Genomic DNA, 12,901 nt, shown 5'->3' on the forward strand with positions numbered 1-12,901 from the left:
AATAACATTTCATTTACAGTATCACTAATAGTGAAACAATAATAGTGAGAGAGAAAAACAACAGAAACTGTTTTCATTTTTATTTCTTTATGTATTTATTCACTCGTGTTTTTATTAGTTACTTCATTATTTAATACATTTTATTTAATTTCTTAACTATTATTTGAATTTCATGTATTTTTGTCCTTTAGTGAAGAACAGTTGATCGATAATCCTGTTCACATTGCAGGGATTGTGTTCAGGTTCCTTTGTCTCGTCTCATCAGATTTGTAATACGGAGGATATGTTGGAATATTTGATTGATTTTTTATTTCATTTCATTGAGTGATCATATTGCTATGAGGTGTTCAGCTTTTGGTCTGGATCGTTGCGTTCTGAACAGAACACGAGCTTCCGCACATACTGTCTGACGCCCAGGTGAGATTTCAGTAAAAAAAGAAACTCAGCATGAACGCTTCATGAGGCGCTTGCGATAACGAACAAATACCTTTCAGAAGAACGTGGGCACTCGGCGCACAGGTCCTCGCTCGGCTCAGAAATCAGAGGCACACCGGGAGTCTTTTGTAGAGTCGGATGTTGTGAGATTGACTCACTCGGTTTAGCTCAGTCACGAGTGATGTGTATGGGTTTGTTTTTTTATTTTTAGAAGCTCTAAGACTTTGAATTTATTTCTGCTGATGTGAGTTCAGAGTTCAGCACATTCTGTGCATTCCCGGAGACTATCGACTCAATTAGTTCTGTTACAGCACCGTTTCCATCACGTCAAAATGAGAGATACTGTCCGACCGTAGTTCAGAAGATCACATGATATTCTGCTGGAGACTCAGAAAAACGTGTGGGCTTTGGCAGAGAGACACTCGGAGAGCCCCATTCCTACTGTGAAGCACGGGGGTGGTAGCATCATGCTGGGAAACTGGGCAAGGTTGAGGGTAAGATGGATGGAGTAATTATTACAGTTTGCAAATCTCAGAATTGAGACCAACAGAAAATTGTTTTATTTGTTAAAAAAACACCAACAACAGTCAGTAGCAAATCCAACGGACGAACCAATTACTTAGGTACATAGGCCTGACATATTAAAGCATATTAAATAGCTAGCTAGTGTTAACAGTGAGTTCACGCTTAAATCAATTTTGGATGCTATTGGCCAGGATAAGCAGTATTTTGCTAATATATGTGGAACACAATACAGTATTTTGTAAAAAAGAAAAAGAAAAAAGAAAAATAAATAAATAAATGTAGATTTGCTGGGGTTTTTTTTTGTACTGTTAGTTTTTTGTTTCTGATTTGATGTGCACATATAGAATTATTTCTCTATTTGAATCTTTTCCTAATCTTCTTAATCTTTAAGCATATTTTTAAACTTATTTTTCAACATAAATGTTTATTTAATGTTTTCTTTCTCTTCTAGTGCTCCGACTTCAGCCTCGGTTCATGTGTCTGAGAGGTCGATTGTTTCTCATGCAGTTTTCATATTTAAACCAAATCTCATCAGCATGAACACGGGTGGAGGAGCAACGAGTCAGATTTTCAACATAATTCATTATTAAAGACTGCAAAGCAGCGCACAGACCTGCCTCAAGCCATTCTCTTGATTTTATTGGAAATTTTCGACAAACCTTTCATGACACACCTTCAAGACTCAAAGATGTCGTACGGTGACGTTAATGAGTTTGCTGTCCCTCTGTGTCGTGTCATTTCGCTTCTTCAACGTGAAGTCGTTATACAGTCAAATAGCAGCGAATTATTGAAAAACTGAGAGAAGAGAGTAATAAAACCGCAGCACAGGCCTGCGGTTGTGGAGATAAGTAATGATGGGGAAAGTACAGAGCTTGTTTCTCTGATGAGGACGCCATGTTCGGAGACGTCTCCAGGAGCTGAGACACGTACAAAGTCGCTAATGATGTTCCATAATGACCTGCTTTACAAAGAACGCTCTTTATGAGGATAAATCATTACTCGGGTATTATTCTCTCACTGGTAAGAGTTTTTAATGAAACAAGCAGATTATGAAACTTTTTCGGGGTTTTATTCTGATCGTTTTACAGGTCAGTCACAAAGGTAAGTAAGTTTTATTTTTTAAAGCACATTTAAACATACTTGCATTGACCGAATCGAATTAAAGGGTACAAGAAATAAAAACAACAACAACAACAACAACAATAATAATAATAATAATAATAATAATAATAATAATAATAATTAAAGAAAAACACTACACATAAAACAGCCAGGTCAGCAAAATGAAAAAACTAAAAAATTTAAATGATTTTCATGTAAATTCTCCAAATAAAAAAGGATTGAACCACGTCTGCGCAAATGTACAGGAAGTTTATTACTCATTACAGCAGTCCCATGAGGTTTAATGTCATTTCTCCATCTGGGGATTAATAAAGTACTATCTCATCTTATCTTATCTCATCTCATCTTATCTCATCTCATTTTATCTAATCTTATCTAATCTCATCTTATCTTATCTCATTTTATCTCATCTCATTTTATCTAATCTTATCTAATCTCACCTTATCTTATCTAATCTCATTTTATCTTATCTCATCTTATCTCATCTCATCTTATCTAATCTTATCTCATCTCATTTTATCTAATCTTATCTCATTTTATCTCATCTCATTTTATCTAATCTCATCTAGTCTCATTTTATCTAATCTCATCTCATTTTATCTAATCTTATCTAATCTCATCTTATCTAATCTTATCTCATTTTATCTAATCTTATCTCATCTTATCTCATCTCATCTTATCTAATCTTATCTAATCTCATCTCATCTTCTCATTTTATCTAATCTTATCTCATTTTATCTAATCTCATCTCATTTTATCTAATCTTATCTCATCTCATCTTATCTAATCTTATCTAATCTCATTTTATCTAATCTTATCTTATCTAATCTTATCTCATTTTATCTAATCTTATCTTATCTAATCTCATCTCATCTTATCTCATCTTATCTTAATCAGCAAGGTTCTCGGTTTGTCGTCTCAGGTTCAACACCAGGTGTCTTTCTTTTAGGAATCTGAGAACCCTTAATTATCCAATGAGTCCCTCAAGAACCCTTAAACAAGCCTTTGTTTTCTTCTTCAAAATAAGAGTATACCGAGACAGGTTCTCCAAATGTTAACTTCCTGCCGGGTTCCAGATATGATGAAGAAAATATCAAGCAATAATAATTTGGAGTTAGCGCTGCAGACGTACACATTTAACACACGCAGTATTGAAGGGAAAAAAAGAAAGGTTCTTCGAGAACTCTTTAAGAGCTCACTTGATAATTAAGGGTTTTACAGTACCGCATTATTTCAGGATATTATGCGGTTATTTTGAATCGTGTTTATTTGACTTAAATAACGAGACATTTTGAAGTAATGAGATAATACCTACATGATCTGTTGTTTTCGCTTAATATCTCGTTATTTTCACAAATACTGGGACTGTCTCGTTATTTCAATATATCGCCTTGTTATTTTGATTAAAAACTTATTTCAAAGTACGTTTTCATTCCGACGTATTATCTCACTGGTTCAAGATAGAGCAGTACGGCGTTATTTTGATTGAGTAACTCATTATTTCCAGATCTCATATCGCTGTATCTTGATATTAACACGATATTCAGTCAGAATAATGATATCTCCTGAAATAACGGATCAAAAATAGCAAGATAACTCAACATACTGACTGCGATCTTAAAATCATATTAATCAAGACCGAAAAGCTTAAAATAATCGAATGCAACACGTCGCATTAATATTGGTGTTGCAGTGATAATAACTAATAGTTAATGACTGTACTGTGTGTGCGACGCTCGGTCTGCTGAAGGTAAAAAATGTGTTCAATCACAAGAAAAATAAATAAACCCTACTTCCTTTGATGTGTGGGAATTGAGAGAGCTGTGTTCGGCTCGGACTCGGTAAACACACTCATCCCCAGGGTACAGGGATTAGTCTCAACTCAAAGCTTCCAGTGGATTTCATTAAACCCACATGTGATGAGTGCGATGCTCTGCTTCGGCATGTTCACAGAAAACTGCGATAAAAACCCCCTGACGTTTCTGATATATTCCTAGGAGTCAATAGATACGTCTGCGAACACCTTATAACGCCTGTGTAAATGCTCACGAGTACTTACCTGCATAACAGTTTATAAAGCCTTATAATGCCTGACACACGTCAGTGTAGATGCTCACGAGTAGTTATAATGACCAGGATAACGCTCTATAAGGCCTTACAATGCCTGACAAACGTGAGGATAAATGCTAAGTTGTTATAATGACCTGCCTAACACTTTATAACGCGTTATAATGCCTGACACGTCTGTAGAAATGCTCAAGTAGTTATCATTACCTGCCTAACACTTATTAAGCCTTATAATGCCTGAGCGAAGTCTGTATAAATGCTCATAGGTAGTTATAACTGCCTGCATAACATATTATTAAGCCTATGCCTTGTCTTAAAGCCTTATAATGCCTGACAGATGTCTGTAGAAATGCTCAAGTAGTTATAGTTGCTTTATGAAGCCTTATAATGCCTGATAAGTCTGTATAAATGCTCACAAGTAGTTATAATGACCAGGATAACACTCTATAAGGCTTTACAATGCCTGATAAAAGTGAGTATCAATGCTAAGTTGATATAATGACCTGCATAATGCTTTATAAAGCCTTATAATGCCTGATAAGCCTGTATAAATGCTCAAAAGTTTTTATACCAACCTGCATAACAGGTTATAAAGCATAACCGTAATCATAATGTCTTCGTGAGCTCAGGGTCAGCGTGGTTTTGAGTGAATGAAAAAGAAAAAGGAAAAAGAAACGTACTATTTTGAAATACATTTTATTAGAATGACACGTCAGATATCTGACAGCTCCATAAATCGTAACGTCTAAAGTGATTTTCTTGCGGTTTACATTCTACATTATTCTTCATATAAAAGAGACATAATTCACGGTGTTATTCTGTATTCTCCTTATTATACTTGTTTTACACTACTGCACGAGAAATTGAAAAAAAAAACCATTTGAAATTAAATCACTCGAGTTCAACGAGACGGTCACGTCTTCAAACGAGCTCTTCACAGTAAGACTATCAGTGTGATCAGCTCTATTTTAAATGAATGACTCCGGTACTCCGTGTTATTATACAGAAACACGAGCGTGAGGTATTTCTGTTCGTACACAGTCGAATATAATTTTTTTTTCAGGCACGAGAAGATAACATAGTGGCCTGTTTTTTTTTAAAATTTGTTTTATTCTTGTATTAACAGAATCAAAGCTGCGAGGCATTACAACATCATATGAACATCTGTAGAAGAAAAAAAATGAAAGATTAAATTTGGCACATCATCATTTCTCCACCAGACCACAGAGGACATGCCGAGCCTGCACGAGACACGTCACGTCCCATCTAATAAAGCCACGACCTGAAGCCTGGCTGTGGGCTAGTGGACCGATCCAGAGTTCATGAGGAGGTAATAACACAGCCGACTCACCCTCGAGTCCGGCACAAATAAAGCACAGCGTTAAACTCCTCTTGACCCACGTTTCTGAAAGGCCCCAAACTTCATCGCACATTTATTCCCACTCCGTCTCCTACAGCTCGAACCTGTAAAAGCTCCACAGCTGGTGTTGTGCGAATGAACTCCTGCGGACGTTTTATCAGGAGGACGTTTACACGCCAGGACTAACAAAAAACGAACACCAAGATTTGAGCCAAGCAGCGACCTCCGCCTTCAGAGCAGAGTTTTAGCCTACTTAAAGTATTCATAACACCTTGAAGTGAATCCAGCATTCATAATGTATCCTAAATTCATTTCTAACCTTATTAGACTTGCAAATTTTAACAATCTCGGCAACCGTTCAATCTGTCCGTATAACACCCTACAGCGTATAAAGGCTCATAATGACCTGTGAACCCCCGCATAGCACTCTATAGAGCCACTTAAAGCACATCAACGAAACTCATAGTGCTTTATAAGGGATTGCGTATTGAAAATAAAATTCCACTCTCATTTAAAAACATTTTTAAAAATGATCACTTGACTTGGAGCGTTATGATGTCTGATAGAACTGTCTTTAAATGTTAATAAGAAGTTATAATTATAGCTACCTTCTGTATAAAGTCTTATCCGCGTGAATATGACCTAAAAATCTAATCTGAAAATCCGATGATGTTCTTGGTCACATTTATGCAGATATATTGAAGCTATAAGGTGTTATGCATGCTTTATAACATGCTATAAATGCATACATACTGGACTCATAAGAAGTGCTCCTAAAATCTTGACTCGTAGGGAACTCCTCGGCTGTAAAGCGGTCGTACAGGCAGTACATAGAGGCGTACACTTCTCTGGCCTGAGAATGAGCATGATACCTTATCCTTTATCTTAAGCATTATAAGAACTTGTTACAGGCTTTATGTGTAGTCAAATACTCATGCTTTAAACGTGTTGTGTATGTAATTAGTACTGCTAATGAAATATATACAGATTTACAGTATGTCAGGGGTTATAAGGTATCACGTATGCTATATAACGTTATAAATTCATTTATAATGCAGCATGAATGCTGGATTAATAAGACCTGCTAGGGAAATTCTGTTATAGAACTCTTAAGGGTTTACAGATAGAGATGACCTTTATACATTTTTGTAGTGTACATTTTTCTGGCCCTGAAATTAGCCCCACCCACATCCTTAGCTGATCAGAGCTGCACAGCTCCGCCTCTTTCTTCTTCCCCCATCAAAGGCCAACTGATCATGCAGGTTTACTCAGGTAGAATTTGCCTCGCAGACAGCAGGGGGCGCTTGTTAAATAAAATTTTTGAAATCCCATACGGCTCCTTTAAGAAGAAAAAAAAAAACCTCTCTCCTGATGCGGTTTTATAACTCCACGATTTTGCTGACACTTTAATTTCTATTTGTAATAAACTGACATGTTACACACGCGCGCTACAATCATGTCACGGCTAATACTTTCAACATGTCTGAGCATTATTTACAGAGAAAAGTGCAGTATTTCTGAACACAAACTCAAAGCAATGCGATTAAACATTATATTATATATATATTACATTCACATGAGGAATAAGGAATAAAGTGCCATGAGACATGCTGGGGGTTTTACAATATGAACCAAGTTAGAGTGAGGTACAGTAACAAAGGCATTCGATGAACAGAACAATATTTTAATTGTCATTTCATTGATCGTTAAATAATAAAAAAAAATAATGCAAATGTAATGTAAAGATTTTAAAGGGTTTAATGCAGAACGTTTATCCATCGCTAATGCATTCCCGACATGATCCGTCTCGTCACTCGGTAGCGTTTGAGCGAATGTGAAAGCGCTGGCTGTGATATTTGGTCCCTATAGTCGCAGTTCCACACGTTCGATTTACATTAAATTATACACAATACGTACATCAAGAAGAGTGACCAACCTCGGCTGTGCGTGTCTTTCCTTTCAATACAAAACCTATAGACTGTATTTACCTAATATGTCTGCTTTGCCAGTTGTGTGTGTGTGTGTGTGTGTGTGTGTGTGTGTGTGTGTGTGTGTAGAGGCCACAGGTGGATATCTGTCATCCGTAAAAAAAAATCCATTACACTTGAATTCTCAATGTGGTCAGATGAGAGCTCGCTAAGACTCCTGGATTTCAGTGTGTGTGTGTGTGTGTGTGTGTGTGTGTGTGTGTGTGTGTGTGTGTGTGTGTGTGTGTGCGTGCGTGCGTGCCATTAATCACAGTATCGACCCACGTTACTGAATAATGAATACGATCGAACCAGGCTGCTGTAGTCTGTATAATTCAATTCATTGAATTCTGAACACAGTTTAGCACGTTGCTAAGGGCCGTGTTCAGAAGGCTTCAGAACACCTACAGTAGCTTTCCGAAGTGGCGATGAGCGATGTGCAGCCCTACGAAGTTCAACGTTATAAAACATTACGACTGCGAAGAACTGTAGTGTTACAACCTTAACTATTTGAATCATTTTCTGTGAGTTGGTTCGTGTGAAATACATTGAAATTGTAACGGGTAAAGTGAGGCGTGTCACATTAAGAAGAAAGAAATCAATATAATTAACTCGATACGATCTACTTGCTCTGTTTAATTACTACGATGATTTTCTTCAGATGCACGTCGAAACAAATAAATATCACCGGAGCTCAGAACTCGCTGTCTAAATTCAGCACATCGTGTTTTCGGGGTTTTTTTGTCCCCACGTCGGCAAAATAATGTGACGACTCAAAACAAAATGGCTGCTGCGAGCTAAACAACTCTGAAGCGACTCCAGCTGTCTGATCTCGAGACTCCAGCTGAAATCGAGCACTAAACACTGACTCCGGATCATAAAACAGCTTCAATACGAACAAGCAGAATCAGGACTCGATAAGTGCATTATAACATATCAATCTAAACCTGCAAGAGATTAATAAGAAAAACAACAACTCGCTTTCATTTATAGAAGAAAATGAACGGAAAGGAGCGATTTTAGTTTTAATTTATAAATATATAATTTTTAGCAGAATAAATTTCAGATATAATGTCGGCTTTTACAGTTTTAAACACTGACATTTTGTTATTATTATTTATTTATTTATTTATTTTTACCATATTACAGTTTGATCTAGAATAATCTATCGTACAGAATAATCAGGTCTTCCAGAATATATAAACTCATCATTCAAAAAAATAAAATAAATTAACAAAAATTCTGTAATAGTTTCTTTAAGTTTCAATATTATTTGAACATAAAAAGCATTTAAATAGAAATTTTAAAAAAAGAAGCTTTTTTAAAAGGATTTTAAGGATTCTCTGTATTTTAAGAATTCAGAATCCACGTAAAACATCCGCCATCTTTAACCCTTTAAACACTCACAGAGGATACACACACTCCGCGAGGTCGACCCCAACGGGGCTTCCTGTGACGTGAACGCTGCTGTTCACGCGCGCTGTAGGGTGTGATGTGACGCGGCGGTGCAGTAAAACACCAGGCCACATTCCACCACAGAAAACAGCTCTAATCATATCTAGTTTCACATTTTTGAAAGAAAAAAAAAAGTATTATTTATTCTGCATTTAATTACTAGTTTTTTTTGTTTGTTTTTTACACAATTTTATATTAGAAGATGTCTTTACTCAGCCATTTCCCAAAATATTTCAGCCTTGTTTTAGCCAAAGTGTTTCTGTAGAATTGGACTAAAACATTTGTTTTTATTTTTATTTTGCATTGTTTATTGCAAACGTCACAAAAAAAACTTAGCATTTCTCTAGCTAGCTTAGCGAGAGTCCAGATTCATCTAGAAAATAAAATGCTGCACTTTTACGGTTTTCACTGGACTTTCACTCGTCATACAAACAAATCAAATACAAATTCGATTTATATTTATATTCATGGAACAAAAGATTTCAGCAAGATCTGTCAGAGTGACTAAACGTCTATAAAAGTCTGTGCATTATAATGTTAATATCTGAACTGTTAGAAAGACAGAGTGAGAGAGTGAGAGAGAGAGAGAGAGAGAGTGAGAGTGAGAGAGACAGAGAGAGAGAGAGAGTGAGAGAGAGAGTGAGAGTGAGTGAGAGTGAGAGTGAGAGAGTGAAAGAGAGAGTGAGAGAGTGAGAGAGAGAGAGTGAGAGTGAGAGAGAGTGAGTGAGAGAGTGAGAGTGAAAGAGAGAGTGAGAGTGAGTGAGAGAGAGAGAGAGTGAGAGAGAGAGTGAGAGAGTGAGAGAGAGAGTGAGAGTGAGAGTGAGAGAGAGAGTGAGAGAGAGTGAGAGTGAGAGAGAGAGTGAGTGAGAGAGAGAGTGAGTGAGAGAGAGAGAGAGAGAGTGAGAGAGAGAGTGAGAGAGAGAGTGAGAGAGAGTGAGAGTGAGAGAGAGAGTGAGTGAGAGAGAGAGTGAGAGAGAGAGAGAGTGAGAGAGAGAGGGAGTGAGAGAGTGAGAGTGAGAGAGAGAGTGAGAGTGAGTGAGAGAGAGAGAGTGAGAGAGAGAGTTGAATGAGATCCTCACTCTACCTTTCATGTGATTTTCTGTTGTGCCACTCGAGAGCCTCGCTCTAATATTTAAGGATTATCTTTTGGGAAACGCGGCCCTCCATCTCTTTCTTTTGTCCCGTGGAAAAATCAGGAGTTATTAGAGCAAATAGGCTGTTAGGGCTGGAAGCTTCTGGAACAACGCTGGGCCGAGATAACAAGCCTACAGAGATTTAGCTTCATTCTTCTGACAATAACAAAACCCCCGAAAACCACCAGCGCAGCAGGCGAATGAATAAAAATCATTTCCCCGCTCGTGCGTCCACACCGCTGCGGTGTTTCATTAGTGATATCATGAAACCAGGATTTTTTGGTCTCCAGTGATGAAAATGAACAGAAATGAAAAACGAAACAAAACAAAAAAACCCAACAACAACAGGGAGAGCAATACTGGACCTCGTGGACCAACCCCGGGTCTCACACAGAACTGTAATAATTTTGTCAGCTAGCATAAACGCTAGCACGAATAAACGCTAGCACGAATAAACACTAGCATGAATAAACACTACCATGAATAAACACTAGCACGAATAAACACTAGCATGAATAAACACTAGCACGAATTCTAACAAACTACACCAATTTTGCTGCTGGATAATTTCACGCTAATGTAAATGGTAATAGTTCGTAACTTTACAAGATTCCATGAATATCTTTCAGTCTTGATGTTTCAGCTTAGCGACGATAAGGCCGAATCTGATGAAGCTAATGCTTACGAATGAACTTCGTGGTCAGCAGAAGTCGTCGTGAGGGTTGCTGGGTGTGTACGTCGTGGCTCTCTTGGTGGAGTGAGAGCAGCCGTTGTGGTTGTGCTGGTGGTTGATGAGGCTCTTGCATTTGGTGGAGCCCTCTGTGGGGTCGCTCATGACCGTCATGGTGGTTTCCACACGTGACAGCATGCACATGCTGCTCTGGCGGGTCGCCTGCATGCGCGTGGCCCTCAGGTCCAGATCATCGTAACTGGACAAGCGGACAAACGGACACCAGCGTAGCGCTCGCTTAAAACCCGCTCGGAACCTGTGGGCGAGAAGAGCCGAAGTGATGGAGTGAAGAGGGACGTAAGGGATTATGTTACGAGAAAAGTAGTACGATTTACATTTTGTGGCCTTTGGCAGACGGCCTTATCCAGAGCGACTTACGTTTATCTCATCTGAGCAGTTGGGGGTTAAGGGCCGTGCTCAAGGGCCCAACAGCGGCAGCTTGGCGGTGCTGGGGTTTGAACTCACGACCTTCCAATTGGTAGTCCAACGTTTTAAACTGGATTCAAAATCATATTCAGGTGTCTTCCATGTTGCCATAGCAACGGGTCAAAAATGAAAAATACTACGGCTAAATCTTATCTCAGGACTTCTGTCGCATTTGTTCGACGGTGTGCAAGTGCTAACCCACCCCTAATGCTAACGTTTGTAAGTTTCTATAAAAGTCCCTTGTGAATACGAGTTGTTTGAGCACGTTTGCTAACTGATAGCATGTGCATGCCACAAAACCTTCAGGAAAGTGGAACACAACCGGACCTATTTTTTCTGTCTTGCTCCAGTGTTAAAAGGATAAAAGTCCATAAGAACAGCTGTGGGAAGATTTTCTGTCTCATCGGAGCATCGTCACTTCCTGTGGTGCGCCGGTTACTTATTTTAGACATTTATTGATGCAGCAGCTGCACTTAGACGTCCGTTATCAGTGATTTTATGAGCGATTATTACGTCTGCCAGTGTTTGTCCTTGAGGTCAATAAAGTGCATCCATTTATTTATCAGTTGATCTAAACGGGAAAGACGTCATGTCTACGCCGACTCTGTGCCACTTCCTGTTCAGCTTCCTGATTTGCTCACTGAATCAGCTCTGACCACTGATCTCACCAGCTCCTCGTTATTAATCTCATGTCTCATTAGCCGGTGTGTTTATTTATTCCTTTTGTCATTGAGAAGCATTTCTAAACCGTGTTGCTAGTTCTCGGTTTTCAAACATTTTGTGGTTCATTTCATCAACCCGTGGTCTGACCTGTGTGCTGACCTGTGTGCTAACCTGTGTGCTAACCTGTGTGCTAAGCTAGCTAGGAAATAAAAGTTAGTTAGTTAGCCAGAGTAGAACACCTGCTGTTTGTCATGATGACACTGCATTTTGAAACCCTGCTAACATTACTCAGTGGTGATGTAAATTGCGACTCGGGTCCACCTGTGACTAGTCTGAGCTAGTTCACGCGCAGTTAGCTAACCAGAGGCTAGCTGGCGAACATGCCGATGTTTCGTTCCTATTTATTTGGTACCTTAAAGGTTCACACACATGTTGATGCTTCTAACCGGATGTTTTTATCTAGCGCCCAAGAACCTGGTAAACAAATCTTTTTTCTTTGGGTTCTTTTGTGTTGCTTTTCATACATTTGTCCTTTTAGGCCTCATTTTTTTCAGATCCACTCAACTTTAATGAATCCACGCGTCTACTGTTTCAACTGTACAGGTTTTAATCAGCCAGCACCAAGCGGTTCTCTTAACACTGTGCATGTTTACTGTAAGAACTCGTGACGCTCTGTACCTGCTGTTGAGGCAGCAGTAGATGATGGGGTTGTACATGGTGGAGCTCATGGCCAGCCACATGACTGACAGGTAGACCTGCTGAATGGACTTGTTCTTGGCCAGGTCCTTGTTCAGGCCCGTGATCAGGAAGTAGATGTGATACGGCAGCCAGCAGATGGCGAAGGTCACGACGACGATGATCATCATCTTCACCACCTGGAGGGGACGGATTCACTTAAATCAACAACAACAGCAAGAACTGCTCACATCCTGAAACACATCATCAGTCCCATCACCTGCTCAACTTCAACCTTATATACATCAATTAGACCTACAATTCTTTTTTTTCCACCCATGAT

The 12,901-nt window shown here is 38.7% G+C and overlaps 1 protein-coding gene across 1 annotated transcript in view; it reads right to left on the bottom strand.

Annotated features, from left to right (window-relative positions):
• Positions 1-2,029: 2,029 nt before the first annotated feature.
• tacr3a (tachykinin receptor 3a) overlaps positions 2,030-12,901 on the bottom strand; it is a 29,605-nt gene continuing 18,733 nt past the window's right edge. The window contains exons 4-5 of the mRNA XM_017460870.3: positions 12,562-12,758; positions 2,030-11,050 (exon numbers count right to left, since the gene is read on the bottom strand). Of these exons, the coding sequence (XP_017316359.1) occupies positions 10,765-11,050; positions 12,562-12,758 (483 nt within the window). The 3' untranslated portion in view covers positions 2,030-10,764. The remainder of the gene's footprint in view (positions 11,051-12,561; positions 12,759-12,901) is intronic.

The sequence above is a fragment of the Ictalurus punctatus genome, chromosome 29 (assembly GCF_001660625.3).
Source record: "Ictalurus punctatus breed USDA103 chromosome 29, Coco_2.0, whole genome shotgun sequence".
Lineage (NCBI taxonomy): Eukaryota > Metazoa > Chordata > Actinopteri > Siluriformes > Ictaluridae > Ictalurus > Ictalurus punctatus.